Source organism: Taurulus bubalis, assembly GCF_910589615.1.
Source record: "Taurulus bubalis genome assembly, chromosome: 5".
NCBI classification, from domain to species: domain Eukaryota; kingdom Metazoa; phylum Chordata; class Actinopteri; order Perciformes; family Cottidae; genus Taurulus; species Taurulus bubalis.
Window position 1 is genome coordinate 6,184,622 of NC_136593.1, and position 24,675 is coordinate 6,209,296.

At 46.6% G+C, this 24,675-nt stretch overlaps 1 protein-coding gene across 2 annotated transcripts in view; it reads right to left on the reverse strand.

The window, feature by feature from the left end:
• Positions 1 to 24,675, reverse strand: part of ephb2b (eph receptor B2b) — a gene marked incomplete at both ends in the record, with an annotated part of 113,825 nt that overhangs the window by 37,700 nt on the left and 51,450 nt on the right. For both annotated transcript variants that reach the window (XM_079218086.1, XM_079218085.1), the window contains one exon: positions 19,293 to 19,977. In XM_079218086.1, coding sequence (XP_079074212.1) covers positions 19,293 to 19,977 — 685 coding nt within the window. The remainder of the gene's footprint in view (positions 1 to 19,292; positions 19,978 to 24,675) is intronic.

A 24,675-nucleotide genomic window follows, 5' to 3' on the forward strand; every position in this document is an offset into this window, starting at 1 on the left:
GTACATCGACACATAAATAAGCACCGTAAAGAAGAACGCTGCTCATAAGCCCCCATCTGGCCGCCGGCCAGAGGACAATTTCAGCTCATACGGCAGGGGCTTAACCTCATATACGTGGCAAATATACAAGCCTCGCCATCCCAAGCTTTGGTATTTACAAGGACAAAAAGTGTAGAGCGCTGTTCAGAATGTCAGTAGCAGCTAAAAATACTCTGCAAGTGAAGTATAGTCATGTAACAACTGGTGTAAATTAGTTTCCCACTAACTGACCTTATTCCTATTATCTCATTAACGTTGGCCATAAATAACAAGGGAAGAATTGAGATTGAAATTGAGGCTTTTGCTAAATATTGTTCACAGTAGAAATATATGTATGCAACCATATTTCCAATCCTCATTAAATCTGAAAATTGTTCTTTGATTGAGTTTGAAATGCCGATTACACAGTTTCCCAAAGATGAACATGTCTTCAAACTGCTTGTCCAACGGTCCAAAACCGGCAGAAAGAAAATGTAAAAGCTGCAAAATCTTCACATTTTAAGGAGCCGCAGGTGTCCGGTGTCCGTTTGGCATGTTTGCTTGATAAATGCCTTCGACGATTAAGGCGGTTAATGTCTTGTTGATCGACTAATCAGTTGATCCCCGCAGACATCTATCAGCACTTTGGTGTGTTGTTGTGCGTCTGAGCACGCACCAGAAACACTCTGGAGATGTGCGTCATTCCTCCCATGTGGCAAGCGTTACGTTCCTGATTCAAACAACGCTGGCAGAGCAGGCCCTCTGTTCAAGACCACAACGCTCTCATGATGATCGTCAGGTCATAAATACCAAAAGGGGAAGAAGAAAAAAAAAAACGGTGAAAACTATCTTAACCACAGTATTTCCATACTGTCTGATAACTACCATCTGTCAATAGAGGAGGAAACGGAGATGAAAGGAGAGTATCACTGGAGCCATGCATGCAGCACAGTAATAACGTCTGGAATTTTCACTGTGTTCCCTCTCTTTTTTTTCTTCTTCTTCTTCTTTTCCCACTTTTTCTTCAGCACAAGAGTAGCGGAGGGAGGGGGAGGGGGGGGGAAGCAAAAACGCAGAATGGTAAAATTACAGGCATCTGAGCCAACACATACAGGCACAGGGCAGGAATAAGGACAAGGCGGGTGGGCGGGAGTCGGGGAATAAAGCGGAAAAGGGTCATTTCGTGCAGGCCGATCACTTGACAGCTCGCTCTCCGGAGGGTGCGGGGGGTCGGGGGGTCCAATCAGGTGGCTCGCGGACCTCTTTCCGCTCACCGGGCTGCAGATGGCCGGGGTGTGGCAGGAGGCAGGTCTCTGCGTCGGCATTAATCTCCATTTGTGGCGGCCTTGTCGACCTTCGGGACTAGCTACATTGTGTTCCGTTATTTGTGGCGACAGATCGCTACCAGAGCCGGGCAAAAAAAAATACAAAATATGTCACCTAATGAATTTGACATTATGGCGGCGGGCCTCCCAAATCTGGCCTCCAAATGAGCCTCTGTCCTCAGAAGGGGGTAATTTATTCAGTTGGAATTCTGTGGCTGCTTGCATAAGGAATTAGCAGATGTATGCGTGGTGTTCAGTGGTTACAAAATTGCCTGATTCAAATTAATTCAGCTCAATAACTTTGTGTACCGATTAAGGATTAATTGCCTCGCAGCCCTAATTTAGCACGGCTTGATTAAACCACATCGGATCGCATGTTGTTTTAAAATCTATTTACACAAAAACAGCCTTCGCCTCTGTTCAACCTTCCAGCACCAGCCCAGTCACGTCCCCCGATCGGAAGAACTTTAATGCAACAGTATGAACTCCCACAAAGGCAGTTTGGCCTCATTTAACACCGCGAGCGAGCCGAAAGCCGAGACCGGCTCTGAACGCTCACTGTCACGTGACACCGAGTGTCAGTTATTGTGCTTGAAGGGCTCTAATGTTTCCCATGGTGGGAAGTGGGTGAAATAGTGTCTTTTCATGTACGTCCATGCCTGAGGTGGAGTACACCGTCTTGAGATCCAAACAGGTCGGTAAATGAGGATACTCACATGTCGGAGCGGTAAGCTGTCATTGTCGAGGCGAACAAAAGAATGTTGTGCGGCCTCCACCCTCCCTCACGCTCACGGAAACGCATCACCTGCTGCACGGCAGGATGCGCCGAATAGCACGCCGGCCCTGGAAACACCCACCCACTTATGACCGGATTGAACAGAGGGGGCAATAATGAGTTCTCCCCCCTCACGTACATTTCACATCATCTCTCTCAGCCTCTGATTCATGCATTTATTAGGACCGCGTTTACTGTAAGTCCTCTCCTAGACACGCAGATCGATGCGTCTCCACTCCTTTATGAGTTTCGACTGGGCCCGTCATCGCCTCGGCCTTCCCGAACCCCCCGAACGCGCCCTTTTTTTCTTCTTCTCAAGGACAGCTAGTTGCCAGGGCAACAGGAGCGATTGCCATGTGAGGCAGCTTCCCCGCTCCGTTCCGCAGGCTGCACCCGGACCTCACAGCCCTGATCGCGTGCCTCAGACTGCTGATGACAGTGGGAATGCATGGCTGGAGAAAGCTCGCCGGGGAAGAGGTGGAGGGTAAAGGTAGAGGGAGGAGAGAAGCGGGGCGAACAGGAGAGGGTGAATAACCTCAGTGACCCGCCGGAGACGGACAGGGGAATGACACGCGTGTCTTGGGCGGAGATAAGACTCAGGCCGGGAAATAAAACAACCCGGTAAAGTTGCCTTTACTGTTTCGGAGCTTGCCGGAAAACATTTGTAAAATATCATCACGCTGATTTCAATCTTCCCTATCTGGTTCAGCAGCCGGCATTTTGCTCCCAACACAACGGCCCTTGCAGCCGGCTTCCTGGCCCAATACAGGTGAGACGCAAGCAGGGAGAGGGTTTGGTGGTAGAGGCGGCGTAGGAGGTGGTTGGTGTGTGTGTGTGTGTGTGTGTGTGTGTGTGTGTGTGTGGGGGGGGGGGGGGGGGTCCTTTGTGTGCCTGGAGGCAGACGGAGGAAATAGCTGACAGAGGCAATCACAAGTCTGTATGTGTGTGTCTCTCTGTGTGTCTGTATTTGTAAAGGACAGCACAGAGAGCAGAAGAGAGCAAGACAGAGTGAGAGAATGAGGGGGAGTGAGGGAGAAGGGGTGGGTGGGTGGGGGGGGGTTCCTACCAGAGTCCAAACAAAGGCAGCAAGCGGCAGCTCCAAACTCTGCGACAGAGGCTCCCTAAGGTGCGGTGTAGCTGATAGACAGGTGGCATAAAGGGGCTGCGTGTTGTCCAGTCAGTAGAGACAAGAGGGGTGTCACAGGAAAGGGGGTGTCGGAGGGAAGTGTGGTGGGGTGGGGGGGGGGAGCAGCTGGTGCTGAATCCTGTCACTGTCCCTGTGTAACCCTCTAATGCACATATACAAACACACAGAACACACACGTGCACCTAAAACAGAAACACGACCGCGAGTATCGTGTTCATCGGGTGGATTTTTATATCTCCGGGCCATCTCGCCCCTGGAGTGTGTTTATTAAAGATTATATCAATTCTTCTGACCGCAAGCGTTTAATGAGGCAGCAGGGAGTCTGAGTGGATTTTTATTATCCATCTACGGGACGGCAAAAAAACAACAGCTGTAATAAGGCAATTTCACACGCACGCACGCACGCATCCGAGAAACACACACGTGCATGCTGGGAAATGTACGCACACAAACTTAGGAATCATATTATTTACGTAGCAAAACAAAGAGGGAACCTCGCTCTCAATGACCAGTTTGAGCCAGGAGTTGCATATTAATATCTCCTCCTTGCGGCGTATGAAGCCTTTTGTGTTTTTATTAACTGTTGTATCGCGTGAGCCCTGGCAAAGAGCTCTGAATGAAACTCGGTGAAAGTGTGCCACTCACGGCAGTGGTAAACTCTCTGATCATGTGACCTGAATCAGGCTTCCTTGTCAGCGGGACAATAAGCTCATTCAAACCAAGACAAGCCTTGGAAGACTTAAACCACACGGAACAGGATTTCACCCGATATCTCGACTCAAAGATGCAACCTGAAGGGATTAAAACGCACACTTTGGCATACACAAACGCACACACACCCACAACCACAACCACTTCCCTTCACTGTTACACCTGCGCCTCAAAAGGCTGCCATTGTTGGGAGGAGATTCATTTGAAGGCTGTAATGGCTGCTATTTAGAGGTGGAATACATTAAATAGCCCAATCATGGCCGCAGAGTGAGGTGGTGGCCCCGGCAAATTTAAAGTGAGTGAATAGATCGACTAATTAGCCTTTAAATATGTCATTGATTCATCTAAAACAAGGCATCCCTGAGCTATTCATCTGCCCGCTCGCCGTCTCCGCCTCCTCTATGACTACATCCTTAACCCTGATAAAGGAGGGGCTTGGCTGGCTGCTCTCCCTTCCATTTGTCCTAATCAATGGAGGCTGTTCAGCCCAGACCCAGGGGGTCAGTGAAATTAAGTACCCAGCTCACACAGAGAGGGATAGGGCCAATGCTGGGGCAGGAGGGTGGGGTGGGATGGGGGAGATAGGCAAAGCCCTCTGTTACCTTGGCAACTCCGCTGCTGCTGAGTTTCGCCCAATATATTCCTTGAGTCCAACTCTTTTTCCTCTTATGAGGATGGTTCGCGCCAAAATGGCTGCCCGGTAGGAGTATTGCTTTGTGTGCAGTTAGAGTCATTTCTCGTAACGTGCGCTCCAGGCATCGACTCAGACGTACAGACTCATGAGTCATGAGTCGCACATTATTCTCTACTGCTGAAGACACTTTATCGCCATGATACACTTTCAAAGGCTTTATGGAAGTGCAAATAAAAATGTTGTATTCTGTTTCTGTTTCACGGAATAATGAAACTAGAGAGGCAGACAGATGTTAATATCTGTCCTAAAGGTGGGTCTAAAATAGGTAATATTTCCAATAGATTAGGTGTAGAGGTGATTGATGGCAAAAGTCAGTGCGAATGAGCTACAGGTGGAAATCCAATGAGTGTCTTTTCGCTACGTAATATGAACCGTACCTTTTTTTTTTTTTGGACCTTTTTAAATTAGACCTTTTACAGATGGATGCCTTAACCGACTGCACAAGGAGCTCCGTTTATGTTGAATGTGGAAAGGAACGCAGCTTGAGCGTCATTGGACTGATGTGGATGTGAGGTATCTGTAGATATATCGTCTAGTCTGTGTAGGAAACTGAACTCTCTTTTGTTGCCTCAACATAACCGTGTACTTTTGCTTTTTTGTTTAGTTTAGTTTGTTTAGTTTCCGGTGAACCTCGGAGAGCTTGTTTTTGCTCCTTGCACTAAAGTTGGCGCACAATGATGTTATTTCAAATGACAAAATGATTTCCACTTCAACTGGTTTGCCTTCATTTCTAATCCGTAGTTGCTATGAGTTCCACTTTGGGGGTGTTGCCTCTACCAGGTGTTGACTGCACCAACTGGGATTTAAGGGCGGGACGAAGCCACGGTTTATTTTTCTGTAAATTTCAGATTATCTTTTTTCCTTGCCAGGCCAAAAGATTAACTTCAGCCTGAACGTGACGTTGCACCCATCCTACAGTTAAACCCTCGATAAACAACTTCTTGTCGTACACTTACTTGACAGTTTGAATGTTTGTTTTGTCACACCCTTGCTAATAGCTTGGTGGTTTTAACCACAGTATATTTAAACCCGTTGTTTCATCCGCTGGCTTGTTAGGAAACTGCTCTTCGTTTAATTTGCCGGCTGCTGGATGTGTGTGTGTGTGTGTGTGGGGGGGGGGGGGGGGGGGGGGGGGGGAGGTCATAGATCCATGTGGGGCGAGTTTCTGGTGAGGCCGACCTGTCAATCATTCTCAGTTAGACTGGATTAGTCGTATGACTAAAATTCCCGAGTCATACGTGTCACACACATGTACGCATATAACCTGAATGCAGCCCACCTAGCCTGAAGGCATGCATGTCTGACATATACAGGCCGGCACATATCATCTTTGACGGTAATGCTGAAGTGCTGAAAAGGTCATTGTAAAAATATAATAGTTGAATGGATGCCTGTACTTTCTGGGGAAAGCTACTGTATGTACTCATACGCTGGAAGTGATGTGAGTCATCACAGTTATATCTGTTTGTGCCCAGCAATTTAAAACAGAGGAGGGTAGATGGGAACTATTCAATGCGCATATACGTTCACCCGTACTGTAAACACACACAAATCAGGGGAGGGGGGGTGGGAGGTTGTGGCCATGATGGTTGCCAAATGTTTGTGAAGGTTTTATAGAAGTTGAGGCAGCTTGGAATGAGTGAGGGCTTGCAAAAAAAGGAGACTGGCAGATTAGTCTTAGGTTCCTGGAGGCAGAAGGATTATCCCAGAGAGGCTAGTAGGGGTCATGTCAGACTAAAATCCCCATCCGAAGCAGACGTGGAAGAAATGCCTTGTGCAAAAAAAATTACTTTACACATGTTTTAACCTGGCCGCAATACCAGATGAGGTGTGGTTGTCATGAAAAAGCCAGACAGGACTCGAGAGGATTTGTGTAACACGTGTGTCTTAATGGTTTGGGTTTCCTAAACCCCGATCATCTCCTGCTGCAAACACATCAGAACAAATGGGGGTAAATGATGTGCAAAAAACTACTTCTGGCGCAGATGAGGATAAAAGAGGAGGGGAAAGGCACGGTTAGTCTCGCTTCGCTGCCTGGAAGTTTGATGAGGAAATGGGAAGGGCATCCATCCAAGACCTTCGATTTGTGGACCTCTGCCAACCCCCTTAACCAGAGACATAAGCAATCGATCAAAGAATAAGGAGAGTCTTACTTGCAGTCCTGCGTGGTGATTTGTATGGGCTCTTTCCTCAGACTGCAACAACAACCCGTGATGAGTGTATCAGAGGTCCGATCCAACTCGCATGACAAGAATCTGCCCCACCACGCCCTCGAACATTCACCGCGTCTGAATATTAACATGTCCAAATTCACTGTTCCAGTACCAACAGACCCTAGACATTTTATTAGCGGCAATAAAAGAAACAAGTACAGACAGAGATGTTTTTTAACAATCTGCCCTCTGGCTGATAAAGGACCTATCAAGAATTTGTTCCGTAGGGAGCCGCCAGTGGCCTCCGAAGAGGTCAAATACCTTCTTATCAGCACACTAACAGGTTCTGGCTTGACATGCCCAATTAGCCAGCGCTTGGTGCAGTGTATGAGGAGAGCACGCTCTCAGCACGAGGCCCGTATCAACAGAACCGGGGAGATGACGGACAAGCCGAGCCCACAAAGACCCCGATTGTGGCCGTGCCTGGAAGGTCGGTGAATGGGTAGAGGGGGAGGAAGGACTTGTGTTCTCAGCGGGTTTTGTGATGTGGCCGATAAGAATCTCCCAGCGGAGTCACAATGCCGCTGTCGAAAGTTCTTCTGGATAAATTACTTCCATTGAGGTCAAAATCCTTAAATGAGCGTAATAAAAGAGATAAATGAGTTTTAAATGAAAGATTGTTCCATTGAATTCTAGGATACGCTGTCGCTGATATGTAGTTTCCTTCCGCATACTCTAGTGTTGACTGATGAGGCCAGACAGCTTGCAGTACGCCTTTGACACGCCAGCTGTATTTTTTATTTTTTTAAAGGGCAAAAAGATAAATCTTGAGGTGTTTAGGCACGTTACTCGACTGTTTTCATCAACCACGGCGGTATCCCAGCTCTCTCGAATAGCACAACAGTGATCCTGTTGATGCCTATGCCTCTTGCAACACTATACTGACAGATAACGAAGTCCATCAAAGCTACAATTTCATCACACAACAGTCATTCCATAATGGGAAGCCTGCCCGCTGGCAAGGTAAGCACACAGATGGAATTCAAGCTATCTTTTGCCAAGCCTCCATTGGCCATTTTCCTCATTGCGACACTTTAATAGCAGTGAGGTACAACACTGTGAATAATCCGTACTTAATCGCGGCACTTGCAAGCTCAGCTGATTCTCATTGAGATCTCCTGACACGCAAACATTTAGAGCCACAAAGAAAATGGATGCTTTAATATGTACGGAGTTCTTGCATAGAAGCATTAATGTTGCCAAGAGGCCTATATGCAGCACAAGTTGAGCCAAGATATGTTGTGTCTAGCTTGGCTCAGAACATGTGGCTGTGCCGCTCCTCCTTCTGCAGCCTCGAGACAAAGAGAGGCACAAAAAAAAAAAGTACTTAACTACAAGCAATCTGTTGAAATAGGTCATTATGGTGGAGGCATGCTGTGAATGCACCGCGTCCCCAAATCAATACATGAATTGCTATATTTAGTAAGAAGGTCGCAAGGAGGAGTTATCAAGGCTGAACAAGGAACGAGAGACATCGACGAATCAGCTCGGCGCCCGAGTCGGGCCGGCTTATTTTAGAAGCAGACGGCTCCAAAATGGCTTCTCTGGTGAAGGTTTGTGTCTCGAGGTGGCTGAAAATGTCACATTCTGCTCAGTGTCGATGTCATAACATTACCTTTTCAAGGTGCTACACTGAGGCAAAGTAATCCGAAATGTCAGTTGTCGGGGGGCCATTGTTATTCTAAGTGATTCAAGATGGTTAATTGTATTGATGCAGGAGAGAATACGTCTCAAAACACTCCCTGGACCAATCACCACTTTGACTGTGGTGTGAAAAGTTATTTAAGATTTTTTTTTAAACTAAACAATTGAATTGGATATTTGATTTCTTTTTTTTTGCTGCTAAATTTTCATATAATTTCCCCAGTATTGTCTTGTGAAAGGTAACTCCTGGCGCTGCTTTCGAAAATCGACAAAAAAAAAAAAAAAAAGCTGCACTTCTGCACTGAAAGGTTAATTTATTGTCATTGAGCTGGGTATTGTGTGTTAATACCATTTAGGCACCTCTTGTCACCAATATCCCTGATGCTCAGTAGACGGGTACCAACGATGTTCTGGGCAGTTTTTAACAATCCATATGATGAAGTGCCACCTGCCTCCAAAATGAGCCCATTCATATCGTACTGAAAGAGGAGAGGAATCCACTCATGTGAGCATCATGTAGTGTGGTCAAGAGAGACACAGTATAAGTCCACACTGCACCATGATCTCTTCCTCTTAAGTCTTCACTATCTGTCTTCCTGTGAGCTTACGAGGTCTGTCTTTTAGTTTCATCCAAAAAACCCTCAACATCGTTGAGACTTTGCACGGCTGGAAAAAAAAACAAAAAAAGTGAAGACAAGGGGGAGAGCAGAATCAAAACAACCTCATTAATAACTGTGACTAATGCATTCCAGACGGCTCTTTAAGCCTGTTACTTCACAGAGAAAGCGATGCCTGCGCTGGGTGGTGGTGGAGGGGGGCCTGGTGTGCGTCGAGAGACGATGCCATACTGAGTCACACCCCGCACATGAAAACGCGCTGATCTCTCCCCCACCTAAACCGCCAGAATAACTCTGTGGAGACCACACAGCCTTGAGATGACCACAATAACCCAGAACACTGGTCCCAGCACGCAGCGAGCCTTTTCCCAGGCATCAGCTCGCTGCGAGGCCAATCCGGGCTTTGTAGTAAACACTTGGCGGGTGGTTGATGTCCGGTCCGCAGGAGTTGGGTACGTGATTTCGATGTTCAGTCTGTTGACTGAAACTCTCTTTGGGTTCTATACGTTTCAGGCATGGTGATGCTGTGCAGCAAGTCCATGTTTTCAGGGAACAGGAAATCAAATCCAAACCCACGGTATCAATCCTTAAATCCCATGAATTGAAGGGGATGATGAACTATAGTTTATATATACTGGACTCGCGTATACAATTGTGTTCAATTAAACAAGAATAAAGATATTGATCTATTCATTAGGTAAATAAGGTTATCAGCTAAGTCTTCTCCTGGAAATAATTCAATTTTTGCAAGAAAGAAACTGCCTTGTTTCACGATTCACATAGCACATTTAATGGCGTCTGAAATGAAACGGAATTGAACGAATATACTTTGGCCAATTGAAAAGTAATTACGCCGTAATTACTGTTTAATTTTCAAACATGATGGGGGACATAACAACATTATGATATCCCAGCACTGTACTTTAACTCATGCTGTGCGGTGCACAGGAAGCAATTGTTATTTTTTCCACAATAGAGCAGCTTTCTCGTTAGCTTGTTGTTTACAGTCTCACCACCTCCTCCTCCTCCACCTCCTCCTCCTCCTCCTCCTCCTCCTTCATTTAAATTCAGTATAAACTGGAGAATCCCCAAAAGGCTTTACAGTATAAACTGTGGGAAAATATCTCTAATTGCGACGCAAAGACGTCGAGGTGGATGAGAAGAACAGAGGGGGAGAGGAGTAACGTGGGGAGATCATTCTCACCCATAAACCACTGGTACAGAGTATAATGCACTGGTATGTATATTCTCACTGACTAGATAAGGATTAGCCCGGCGCATTGTGCTACGCCTTTCATCTCCCAAAGCGTGGGTAAAAAAAAAAGCCCCTCTATCCTTTAGATGAACCCGGTTCTCTATGAGAATGACAAAAAGCGTGTCGAACAGTACCTTTCAGCTGAAAGCTCGGGAATTCCACAGGAGAGTGGAACAGCTCATTATAGTGAGTAATTTATTTGCTTAGCAGCTGCCCAAGGGGAAGTAGAAAAGTTTTAACATCCAGAAAATTCTGTAAGTAGTCCATTTACAGAGGCGAGCTGTCCCCTGCAGCAAATTGAACACCATCCCCCTCAACCAGGCTTCAACAATTAAACCAGGCCACTGGAGCCAAGAGTGTTTTCCTGCCCGGCATCAAGTACGCTCATCCTGCACGGCTACTGTCTAAACCGGCCGTGATACGCAACCGGAGGGAGGGAGAATACTGAATACTGCTACTGACAACAAAAACAACAAACACCTTTCCTGGAGAAAAAAAAAGCATATGGAGAACTCAGAGAAGTGTTTTTTTTCCAACCAAAGACGTATTGTCTTTTCCAATTTCAACTATTTTTTCAACTAACACTAGCTCGCTCCACCACCAGGGGGCCAGACCGAACTATTTGGTACAGATATGCATGGTTCCCAGATGATGACTCCTAATTATGTTGGTGACTTTTCCTCTGTAGCCGCCTGCAGGTTGGCATGTGGTTTTGAGTGAAATCTTTCATCGACTAATGGATGGATTGGCCTGAAATTCCGTTTTTTCTTTTTTTTACATTCACTCCATTTACAGGGTTGAACTGCGATCTCTTTGGGTTTCAACATGACGATAATCCAAACTGAGATCTAGACGTTGCATATTCAAACTCGTTTGTGGTATGAAGTCGATGTGCAGCAGGTGTTACTCTTTCAACATATGCCCCCCGGGGCTTGACACTCAGTACACTGAATGACATAAGCAATATGTCAATAGAATGAAAAGCTTATTCAGATGGATTCCCTCAGAAGTCAGGAACTCACAGGTAGTAGACCTGGCAAAGAAAACAAAGTACAATCCTGCAGCGGTGGCCCTTGACAGGGGAGAGCTTAACTTTACATTGACGGGGGCTTTAGAGGCATGTGTTCAATTTCAAACTCAAACAGCACTGGGAAACCTCCTGGGGAGCACGATGACAGAAAACTTGGCTACGCCAGTCCAACTTCGGAGTTGACATTAGCTCGTGGATTTCTAAACAATTCGGAATTAAACCCCAAAGTAAAATAAATCTCAATATAAACTGCTTGATTCGGTTGTTGGTTTTGCTCAAACACGGCAGGGGCCCCCGGCGGGCAGATAAAGCTTGTGTGGACACGATCGCCTCAAAGGGATTGGCCCGAGATTAACAGAGATGTTGCCCTTGGATCCAAGGATACTTTTCTGTTTGTTGGTTTTTCTTATTTGGTCTCAGAAATTAGCCGTTAATTGAACTCCGCCGCTCTGTTTTCCTCTGAGAGCGGCGGGGTGCACTTTCTGAATCTAAATCACTGCGATTGCCAAGTAATTAAATGCACAGGAATTTATCTTAATGACACTGCCAGAGAGATGCATTGACTACTGAGAGATTTACAGTGTCATGCTGACTCATGGCACTGAGCAGAGTGGACCTTGCACTATCCAGCAGATAATCTATGTATATCTGTGTGTGTGTATATATATATATATATATACATATATATATTGTATGCCATTTTCCGATGTTTAAAGGAGGAAAAGAGCGACTTTCTTAAAGAACACAATCCAAATGTGAACAAACGGTTCTTATTTACAAGAACTGAGGAAAAAGTATTTTTAGATTGACAATCACACTTTTTTTTCTTCCCCAAAATCATTAAACGTGTTTTGAAAGACGCCGTATGAGGAAATCTTCTAAGTAATCCCTCCAGTTGAAGTCGAAACGTCGGAATCACAGCATACCGGGTGTGAGGAAGTTCACAGCGTTCATATTCTGTGATGTCTTCTTTTTAGGCTGCTCAAAGGAGATGATCGCTCGTGGTGTTATTAGTGCAGTATTTCTGATGGGCAGTGAGGCGTATCATACTGATAAGAGAAGGGAGAAGATGAGAAAACCAAGCTCTTTGTGTGTCTATGTTAATATTTCCCCCCTCCCCCGGTTGCCTTTCCATTCTCATCCATCTCCAGCCTGCCGTCTCGCGGCCTCACCCGTGTGCAGCCGTTTTAATCTTTAATCACCTGAAGTTTAACAGGCGAGAGATCTTTGCTGTTGGGTGATGTTACTTATTTTAGAACCCATTATACTTCTGGAGTGTTCTCCGTACGGGATGAAATGCCTGTTCTCTGCTCAACTGCACTGGGTCAAAGTGAAGGCCCGACCGCAGACTGCAGTCATACAGTTACATAAATTGCTGTTGTCAAAGTCCTTCTCAAAGCACCCAACTGTCGAATAATCCGAATGAACTGAGCAGCAGCACAATGAATGGCTGGCGCGTTATATAACCAACAGATGTTTTTGTAATTTCTCGGGGCACATATTCAGGTTGAGCACATGTGAGCACCTCTACGTGCCGAGTGTCCACGATGTCGTACGAGATTGAATGACCGTCCGGCGTGAAGCTGAATATAGACTCGATCCTTTCTGCTCCTCGCCGAGTGGCCGAGGGGTTAACTGTGTGCGAACAACTGTGCTCATCTCTCGTGGGGGGTCGAGACGGCCCGCGGAGCACACGCGGATCCACATCCCCCCCCGCCGATGTCGGGAACGGATAAGCTTCCATACCCGCGCTCGCTTTTAGAATAGCTCGAATGTAGGTCAGCGGCAGGCAACACAAGACGCCGCGATTTTCCTCCTGATGTTGACCGAGTTCTAATGCACCGCTGGAAAACAAGGTCACCGATACTCGAGAGGGATCGCTGTCTTTAACAGCGAGCGTGCTTGTTTCTCATCTTTTATCCAGACAGATGCTTGATCCATCAGCCTCCCTCGGCCCAGAGAGCGCTAACAGGACACGAGTCGAGGACATCCGAGAGAGAGAGAGAGCACATGGGGATGTTTTGACAAAGCCCCGGCCTTGTCCCTGATGGGGAGAAGAAAAAAAAGAGGCACACATATGGAAGGATCTCAATACAATGCGCTGCACAGCTCTTATTTCCTCGGAGTCGGGACAGTCTGTCCAAGGCGAATTCATCCCGAGCAAAAACCATGAGGTCTCAGGGTTGTCACCCAACTTCGGTCTGGTGGAGCAACACCAGAATACTGTCAGTGGTCATCAGGCTCTCCGGTATCTCGGGGCTCAGGGCGAGACAGGGATAGGTGTTGCGAGCAAGAACCAGAGCTGCAGGAAGCCCTATGCAGCAGACAACCAATAGCGCGCGGCGGGGGGTAGAAGTTATGGGATTATAAGAGGTCGTACGGTCCTGAATTTGAGATTCAAACGATGGTGTGGGATAGTGAGGAATGTGACAGAGGGCTATGGAGCAGAGGCAGGCATGAGCCAAAACATGTGGAAAACGTTTACAGGCTTAAGGGGGGGGGGGGGGGCGGGGCCGTGATCTTTGAGTTCGGGGAGATTCGCGGGGATCGGAGGTCACGTTATCACGTCCGCATATGATGAATGTGCTGTGAAAAGGAGGATGATGAAGTGGACGCGGGTGGGTGCTTTGTGAGGCACGTAGTGGCGCGTTGGTGCCCATGTGCTGCAACCGGATCCCTGCAGTCGCTACACCGTAATGTATATTAGAAGGGCTGTATTGTATGTTTTTTTTCTTCATTAGACTTTTCCCTTCATCTCATTAAAAGCCCACCCCCCCCCCCAAAAAAACTCTTTATTTCCTCTTTCCTGCTGCATAGATGTGTGCAGAGTGCAGAACAGACAGAGAAAAAGACGACTGGTGGACAGAAAGAGAGAAAAGAAAAGCACCTGGCCATACTGAAATCCTATCACAGTGGGGAAGAGGGAATAAAAGCTCCTGGATGTCCCCTGGGGGCCTCTGCGGACAGAATGGCACGTCTTAGAGCTCGCCTGTTGGCCTCCCGCTGATACAACAGCCTACGCTGTGCACGGCCCGAAAGACGCCGCCTCCGCCAACCGCACATCACAGAGCCTTTTGATTGGCTCTAAGTGAAAAGATCGGTAATGGAAATTAAGTGATATTGCCTATGGTGCGGAAATGAAGTCATGTTGTCTATGATGCCATTTAACAGACAAATGTTGCAGCGATGAACATCTGCTCAGACGCTAATTTGTATTCCTTGTGCTTAACGAAACGGCTCCTAACAGCAGCCATCAATCTAAGAGAATAAGTGTGGCTTTTACTTTAACATAATATTGTGTGAAAGCCTATTGTGTGTGTAGGCAGGCAGACTGTTGACTTTTTACTCTCCCTCCCTCTCTCTTTCTCTTTCTCAATTTCTCCCCCTCTCGGTCTGTTGCTGCAGCCCAATATGAACCTTCCTTCATCTTTGTTTGCACAATGCACAATGCAGTAAAAAAAAAAAAAAGCCTTAAGGGTGTGTGTGTGTGTGTGTGTGTTTGTTTTGCTTTGCGTCTTGTTCCGGGCACAGAGGACAGTCGTCCAGGCATCGGCGTGGCTGTTCCCCCCTACGTGCGCCGTTAGCCAATTAGAGCTGCCATTAAAGGCGGCGGCACCCAGGGAAATAAAGGCGGTGCCGTGGATTTGTCTGTGCTACGCTGATTTCCACCCATAAACCCTCTCCAGACGAAGAGATTGCCATAATTGGGATTCTGACAGTGGGTTTAGGGGGTGGGGGGGGGGGTGGGAGACTCATTTCCTGCCTCCTCCCCTCCTCTTTTCCATGCAATCATGTCTATCCAATCACGCCCGCCCAGCACCTACCTTTTGCACTTGATCCTCCTCACTCTCTTTTATCTGCATCCACGTTTAGCGGAAGAATCACCGATGCTTTTCCTCCTTAATCTAATTGCTCCGGGTGCCACTGCAGGAACCGAGGCACAACCTCGCAGAGAGACTGACATTAAAAGAGGCACTAGTGTGCTTCCAAATCATCCATACTGTGACCCCCGCAAAAAAAAAAAAAAAATGCTTTTCAATCACGTGACTGTGGGGGCCTGTCGTGCATGTTGGGTATAATTAGCTGTGTCAGCCTCTGAGTGAGAAGGCTTTGCAGGTGATGTTCCTGAATAGTGAGTTAGAATTATGCTCTGGAATTGATTCTAAAAGTGTGAATTGTAGATGGTGGGAATTTACATTCACGGGATATTTTTTCAAATGTCTCTCGCTTCTCTTTAAGCTTTAAGAACGCAGATAATTCCTCTTTCTCGGTCAAGAAAGAATCATTTCTCACGTCCTTATTTCCAAGTGGAAAGAGCGTGCAGAATATGTAACAGTTGCACTTTCTTTTTTGTATTTTCTATTTAACCGCTGTGTGATGGTCTGTATTGACTATTCTCCGTGAAGAATCCCCGGCCACAGCTGCTTGATTTACGCCGTGTTTTTCTTTCCCTCTCCCCAAACACAGTCGTAACAAAAAAAAAAAAAAAGGCACAACAAAAAGATTGTCTGCGTCTGAGTCGCGGCTGCACTTTTAACACGAGCCGCGCTCCCCGCATGACGAGACCCTTGAACTCACAATGGGCGCGGGGGTTAGATGATCAGATTACTGTGAAGCGCACACATGGGCATTGTTAAGGGAGTGTGCGGTTCCACCCGTGGACGTGGTTCTCATTGTGGTCCACTGAAGAGTAGGCTTTTCTTTCTGGGGAGGGAGGAGGAGGAGGAGGAGGACAGGCGGGACCTTGTGTGTGTCTCCTCAAGGCTCTTGAGGTGAGGCAGCATCTCTCTTTTCAAGGCCGCCTCTGGCGTGGTTCCTTCACCCGAACTAAATCTCACTTGTGAGACTATCGCGGACGCAAAATAGACCTCAGAAATTGCATGTCAGCACACCCTCTCTGCTGTCAATATTTTGACAGATTTCATGACAGCGTAATTATTCGCCGGGATCCCTGCCAAGGATTTAATTGTTACACGCGTAATTACACGTTTAGTTGATGGGGATGTTGGAACAAAGCACTGGTTGCGTCCTTAATATCACAGTACAAATAGTCTCTTTCATCTCGGATGCTTTACGCTGTCTCTGTGGCTCCGTAATCCAGCTATGAAAGGGGATATTCTACAAACCCTCCGAGGGCACCTCTCACAAATCAATTCATCACCCCATAATATCGGCGGGCAACGGCGCATCTTTCATAGATCAATTCATTATCCGACTTCTGGCAGTTGAAAGGCGGTGGGCGACCACACTTTCAAGCGCCGATATCGGCTTTCAGTGTTTAGGGAGATGACTAGAGCAGACCGACTGGTGGCAGCTTTCCGTCAGAAATATTTGAAAAAGGGGCTTCTGAACAACGTGGGGTAACCATAGAATAATATCCTTTTTTTTTAACGGTAATGGTTTTATTTTCCTTCTGGGTAAAATACACACTTCCCTCGTTGTTTGCTCGGAGGCTCATAACTATTGTATGGAAGCCGTACAAAAAAGAAAATCCATCTCCGTGCATCGCATTTTTGCTGGATTCCACAGCTGCACTCCCGGAAAATGCATTCTTTTCATGAAACTTTAATATTCAGTCAGTGTGTCACGTGACAACAGGGAAGACCAAGTGACAGAGAGAGAGAGGGCTCCATGTACACCTCCATCCAGTATGTGTGCTTCCATCAGGGTCACTACAGTTTGTCTGTGAGCCCTGTGATTGGGGGGGGGGGGGGGGGGAGGGGGGGGGGCGTGCAGTCAGTGAAGCTTCTCTTCTGGTGGACTTTGGTAACAAAGCCAGTGTACAGCAGGTAAGGAAATGAAAACCTGATGGCGATACAGAAACCAAATGCGAGATGTTACTTCTTTTTTTTTCCCAGTCAGAAAGTCCCCTGCGCGAGGATATAAATGAATCAACATGCTCCCCCCCGTTAATCTGACAGCATTCAATTGTATAATCCCATTTAGCACAAAAACACCGTGACCGAGGACACCCCAGAGATGTTCCAATCCACCACATGTATCGAATTACATGTGGGTCAGAACACAAGGCAGATTTTGTGTCAGAACGTAGGGATGTGAATTTAGCTCCGCTCGCTACAGCAGAGTGGCCTCTCATTGGCCATTTAGTCCTCAAGGAGGAGCCGGTGCCTGTCCTCATTAGTAGTCATTGAGCGGGCCCTGGCAGTGTTCGAGAGGCAGCACCCATCACGCTTCTCCTCCTCCCAGCACGCAGACACTGGGGGATGTGTTGTAATTACAGGCGCACATGAGAGAGGCAGCGACACGGCGATCTGAAAACGCAGGTGGGTGGTTTGTTGTGCTGGACGGGAGCAGCACGGCTCCAGTCTGCAGGCTACGCGGCGCCGTGCTGCTTTACCCAGTGATCTAGATCCCTAAGCACGTTGACCAAATACCACCTGCCAGACGGCGGATAGGGCATGGCACAGGTAAACGCTGGGTACATTGATGTTTTTGAAAAGCCAAATCGATTTGCCTGCGAGGGATTCCAATCTGAAGGAAAATGCAGGCAATTTTGAAAAATATCCTCTTTTGTCCTCTTGGGCGGAAGGAGGCATTCTACCAACAAAAGATCAGCGCGCACATCTTACAAGGTCCACAATTGCTGCAGACACTTAACCTTCATGGCTAAATAAAACAATAAAACACTCTCTGCTGAGACCAATGATGCCTCCCAAGAGAGGGGGTTGAAGAGTAATGAAAAGGGGTGTGTTTAAGTATGGGGGCAGGGCTAAACCACACCAATTAAAGAGGAACTTTACAATGATGCCTCCTACAAGAGTCTACGAAACAGAGGTAAAGGGCTGAATTGTAATGGGTGGGGCAATTTGTCGAATGGAAGAATGAAAAAGCAACTTTATGCAACCTTTCGGCCACCTTGAAGGCCCCTCCCTCTCTCTGCCACAGACCCTTTTTGTCAGTTGGCATGAACACAAAAACACACAACTTCACAACCACACACTTGACCTCCAAACATGAATGTCTGCCTCCAGAGGGGAAAAGTGTGGCCACCAAAGGGCAGGGAGATATCTGTGGATCAACCAACTTACCGACCGACAGAGTGAGCTTGAGAGCAATCTCCGAACCCATCAGATATCGATCTGGAGGATGAGCCTCTGGGGGCCGGATGCTATATGTAGTTAGCGGATATCCCGGCTAACGCTTCCTTTTCCGTGACCAGATCACGGTTCACAGTTCTCCACGCAGTCCGTTTACCTGCATTTGACCTAGGCCTGCTCGAACGTGATTGGCCTATACTAGGGTCACAAACAAACCAAAATCTTGGCTTGTTGCCTATATATTCTATATGATTGCAGAATCTGTGCAGAATATAGAGGTGCTTGTTGCAGCTAAAACATAATAATAGACTCTGCTGGAGGTTTAATTGTAGATGTGCAACAAGGTCCGCGTGAAGGGAAGTAATACATCAAACAAATATATTGGTTCCCTGACAAGCCGTTGTGATTTGCGGCCTATTTTGAGCGACTCCCATCCCTTTATAGCGGCTCAGAAGGAGTGAACATGTTCTGCAGCCTAAACTTCAAAAGGCAGCTGCATGTTTTCATGTGAATTACCATATTTGGCAGTGCAGTTTTGTTGGAAAATAAACAGAAAGGGGTGCTCATCGTTTTTATGGAAATATGATGGCTCCGGTTAAATAATCTATCTTTAAACATCCCCATGAATCGCTGATTTAAACCATCAATTGAATGGGATTGAATAGCTGCCTGCAGTTTACAGAGAGGAATAAACACTGTGTGGATTGTATCCTTGAGGACTTGGATTACTCCGTTTTGATGAAAGTGCGGACCGATTCATGCGGTTTAGCAGATTTGATGAAAACATGGTAAGAGCCAAACATACCTCGACAAACGGTCCCGTTCTCCACAGCCTCGTTCCCAGCCTTGCACATACAGCGTCCGATGGGTACCATCCATTCGCCGTCTCCGTTGCAGTACAGCTTGATGGGCACGTCCACCTCCTCAGCGTTGGCGATGCAAACGCCTCTTGCAGCCACCAGGGAGGTGCTCTCCGCCCCCGAGAGCGTCTCCTGGAACGAGGCGCCGTTGGTGATGATGCGGGGGCACTTGCGGTAGAAGACGCGGACGGCGATGAGCGACATGCAGCCGCCGTAGTCCTGGAAGGCCAGGTAGAAGCCGTTCCGTGACACGGGGCCGAAGCTCCGGACCTCGGTGTTGATCTTCATCACTCTGCCGCCGAGGTCCACCTGGGAGAAGCTCTCGTCCGCTGCAATGGTGTCAACTTTGATCCAGGGGTTCTCCATCCAAGCGGGCGAGGTTCTGGTGGCCGTGTCGGAATCCGACTCGTAGTAATAGAGGTTAAACGTCTCTTTGCAGGAGCCCGGCACGTTGGGAATGCTACTGCAGTCCCTCACCGAGAACTTCATCTCAACGTGGATCCGCTGAGCGCCGCGGCGCCGGATGTACTTTGTCCGTACCCAGTTGTTCTGATTGTTGTCGAAAACGTTGCAAACCTGGTACGTCCGGATGGTGTTCATGTTTTCATCGTACCCGCTCACCTCCTCCCACTGTTGGACAGACATAAACAGCGAGTTAACGTTTGACTATTCTGTGAAGAATACTTCAAACTTAAATGCATAATTTTAATTAAAAAAAACAAATTGGTATCTGCGACACAGAGTTAACCCGATTCACTCAATTAAGTGCAATTCAACTGTAAAGCAGTAAATGGTCTGTGTGGGTTTTCTATTAATATAAACTGCCACGAAGCCCCCGCTGGTACCTTTTTTTCTCAGCAATAACAAGAATGTTTTCATGCATACTTTATAATACTTTGATTACTGGGAGTGCGCAGCTTAAGCAATGTTTTGATTGAAGTGATTACATGGTGCAAAGACACAAAATAGCTTCAATAAACCGATTTACATGGATGAATTAGACGAGTCTAAGAGGAGAAACGAGAACCAGCCTCTCCACCATGTCCTTCCATTTCCTGAGGTAATGTTTGTATTTTAACAACTCTACTCACAGGTTACTTACTCTGACCCTTTCTCCAGTTTGTGCAGTCAAGTAAATACAGTTGCTTTGCGTTTCCATAACAGTGAGAGGATTGGTTTATTTCAGTGAGATACAACATATTAGGGTTCACTATTTGGGGATTGTGTGTAAAATGGCTTCCAAGAGGTACATTTTCCAGCTGCTCTGTGATTACAGAATAAGTGGATATCTGAACTGTGTGTCATCTGTTACTCGGCACTTTGTACCATGTATTATTACTCTGACAGGTAAGTCAAACAAAAGGAGGCTGGCATTATGAAGCCACTTAAGACCCTACTTGGTTTATAGCAAGAAGGTCTTCTAAAATGTGCAAATGCAAAATGGTTCCACGAAGTTTTCAGCATAGACTCTAGAAGAAGAGAGAGTCAGAGTGACGTCACCCATAGGTTCGTGGACCACTGTTTTGAAGGCTCTAGTTCGGCATTTTGGTCGTCGCCATTTTGACTTTTTACAAACAGAAGTGACACAACAGGGCGGAGCTAAGTACGAGCGAACACTGAAAAGGACATTTTTAGGCGACCGGAAAAGTTACAATTGACTTTCATGAACTTAAAACACACTGTGCTGGGGTTAAAGCTCCCAGACCGGACATAGATGCCTGCCAATCACAACGTAGCTATGCCCTAAAGCATTATGGTCTATATAACCCTAAATTGACCATCATTTATTAAATGGACATCATTGAAGAAGACTTGAAACTAGCGATTGAGACCATAAACTCACGTTTACAATGTTTACTGAGGCAATGAATTAAGTGAGAAATACATTTTCTCATAGACTTCTATACAATCTGATCTTTTTGCCACCAGAGGAGACGCCCCCTGATGGCCGTGAGAAAGAATGCAAGTTTAAGTAATGTCTGTATTGGCTTCACTTTCCAGACCCGGAGGTTTGCGCCTGGTTTATTGCACTTTGGGATGTTAAAAAATGTAACCTCTGCTTTGTAGAGAGCTTTGATGTTTACCCTCTGCTTTCCCGTCCTCTCGTTGTGGAAACCATTCCCATCTTGTAATGCTTTAAGAGAAACAGGAGAAATCTGACAATGAGTCACAGAGGTTTCTGGTTTATGTGTCCTGCTTCTTTTTTTTTTATTTTGACTGTGTCTTAATAGGACACATTCGTAGCGCACACTGTAATAGGTTACTGACATCCTAGTGAAAGCTCCTTTCACTACAGTGAAGGAGAAGCACTGGGGAAACATGACATGCATTTTCCCAAGTCAAAGTCACACTAAACTGACATAATCATATTACACAGGTAATCATATAAAAGAACAATCAAGGGGCCAATTTCACCCCAGACTTTCTGAGCATGCTATTCCACTTCAAAGTGCACATCTTGCACACCAGTGTGAGCGCTCGCTCCGACTCCAGATGCAGCCGCCGTGGTTTTCCTGCCCCTTGGCCATGGATCAAACCAGCTTTAAACACCATGCGCTCTAACCACCAAGCAGGTCGTGACCTTGACCTCGGCATCTCAGCCAAGATGAGAAAAAAAAAGCATGTTCTCAACCCCCAAGAGCCACTTTGCATCAGCTGCACCCTCTGCTGCCTCTACAACTCTACCTCCCCCCTTCACTCTTCACTTCACAGCTGATATAATTTCTCAAATTAGTGCCCACTTAGAGTGGATTTTGACGGGTTTGGGAGAAGAAAGTCACCCTTCTTGTTACAAACCGACGTTCTATCAAACACTTTCTGACTAATTAGAACAGCTTTGGTCCTTAATTCCCATGTCCTAATTAATCACCGCGAGTGTGACGCTCGGCTTGACCCAAACTCAAATTCAAACCATCACAAGAGCCAACCAAAACAGAAAAGACTGATGCTCAGCCAAAAATAATGAAGATGATAATGAGGGTAAATAGAAAGAAGCTTTTTATCTGCATCTTACTTATCAAAACTGGGAATTTTTTCTTCTCCTAATGAGCGCAACTGAATATTGCAAAAACACTGTCAAGAGTATTTCTTTTTGTATGTTAAATCAGAGTGCAGTGTGCTCAGATTTACTGTCTCTTAGCTTTTAAAGTCCTACGAATAAATGACTAGATGATTGTGCGAGTTACAGGTTATTGGTGGTGTGGTTTAAGGATGCATCTGTCTTTTGGCCCGTACTGGCAGACATCATCATCGCAGGTCATGAGCAGCCATTGACCTCCCCACTTGTTGAGGAGCAGTGGGGAGGCTGTGGGCCAATTAAACGAGAGCGGGCAGTCCGCTCCCACTGAGCACCGAGGGTTGGACAATCGCAGTTTAATAAAATGAATGCGGAGACAGGTGGGGGTTGCTGCTAATGAGGGACGCAGACAGGGGACACTGCAGAGGAAAGTGTTGGCAGTGACGTGGGGGGAAGGGTTGATCCAGGCTAAAAGAGACCCCAAACAAAATGTGTTTTGATGGAGGGCCCCTTTTTGTCCTGTCATGGCCTCTTTGCCCCGCTTTCATCACAGCCAGTGGAGGGAAGCAAATGGGGCATAATAAGAGCCCAGCGATCAAGCGCCGAGTGTGAAATTAGAAGAAACGTCTTCATCTTCACAGCTCTTTCCCCCGGCTCTTCACCCAGAGTGCTGTAAAGAGGGTGGTCATGTGTTTTAAGCATAGAAGGTGGAGGTAACCCCGGTGGTGCATGTCAAGACGGATCAGTTGAAGGCGATGAGCTGCCCTCAGATGACGGCGGAAACAAAAACCCTCCAGATCCTGTTACGTTCGGCAGAATGTTGTTTTTCTTGTTCTCCGAGTGAGGAAATCAACAGCCATCGGGCTGAGTGCGTTGAACAGCGCCCGACCTTAGCATAAAATAAATAGATGTTTAATGCCAGAATGATCAAAGGGGCTTTCTTAATAACCAACGGCATTCCAAATATTATCAAAAGCTAATTTGCATTTGGGGAAGTTACGCGACGTAAGACTGTAAGACTTCAAGGTAAATAACAAGAAATGTGTTTTTCATGGTACACTGAATGTGCCTCCTTCCTCTGAGAAAAAAAAGAAAAATCAATGGTGTGAAAAAGAACGCGCGACTGGCTCCAAACAAAAAGACATTGTTTTATGTTTTAATTGCTCTCCTTGGGCTCCAATAATCCTGGGTCGAATAGTATAGGCAATTAATTGCAAGTGTGTGGTTTAACCTGCCGGGTGTCGCCTCTCCATTGTTCCACGGCGGCTAAAACAAACACGGGGAACGCACCTGCACGGGATATTTAAAGCCGTACGTACACAGAGCCATTCGGAATAAACTGTCATCGGATAGTAATTCTGTTTATCCAACAGTTATCTCTCTGATAAGAGGGCACACCTGCTGTTTAGACAAAGGACCTTCGATATCGATCAAGCAGTAACGTGCAGCTTGCCAATTCAACGGATTTCTAACCGCTACAAATGCCGCCACGCCTTCTCTCCTGCTACTTTCACCACACCGTGGATATTATGCTCGAGCAGCAACTCTGAGGGACAAAGAAAACCTGTCTGATGCGAGTATAGATTGTGGCGGTTAGACTACGGCAGGCCGAGTGGAGACTGCCATATGTCAGCTGCTGCTCTCTTCCTTCTGGAGTTGTGCGAGGTGCTACAGTTCAGTTCCACAGTTCAGTGACGCTCACGGAGAATGAGCTTCGGAATCAATATCTCCTCTTCCACTCCGGGAGGGAGAGAAAGAAAAAGTTCATCTGACCTGCAATCCATACGTCTCCATGACAGTCGGTCTCTGCTTTATGTGTAAAAGCCAAGTGGAGCGCACTGTCGAGCCTGAATTATAGACCGGAGCTGCCTTTCACCCAAAAGACAGCTTCTTTTGCCTCGTTCACCAGGCGAAGCGATGGAATAAGTCTAGTCCTGCTCGGACCTCTTCGTAGCAACCAATTAGCGAGCTCCGCTACTACACACTTCCCTGTTCACGTTAACATTTTGTCTATTTAACCAACATTTTAATCCAACTTGGTTCACAGTACGGGAGAACACACAATTCTCGCATTTGAATAACGACCGTAATTAGAGTTACAGCCTTTAGGTGATTTAGCAACAGCAACGTTGACTCAAAGGGTAGAATCTACAACTTCCAACCGTTAATCCTGAATAAAAACATACAAACTCTGAAAAGAAACCTTGAGATCGGCTTGGTGTCGAACGATATCCCCTTTCAAGGACGGTCAGGAACGCATCGGCAGCCGAGAGTCCGCTGACAGATGCGAGTATGGATTTTGACGTGTCGCT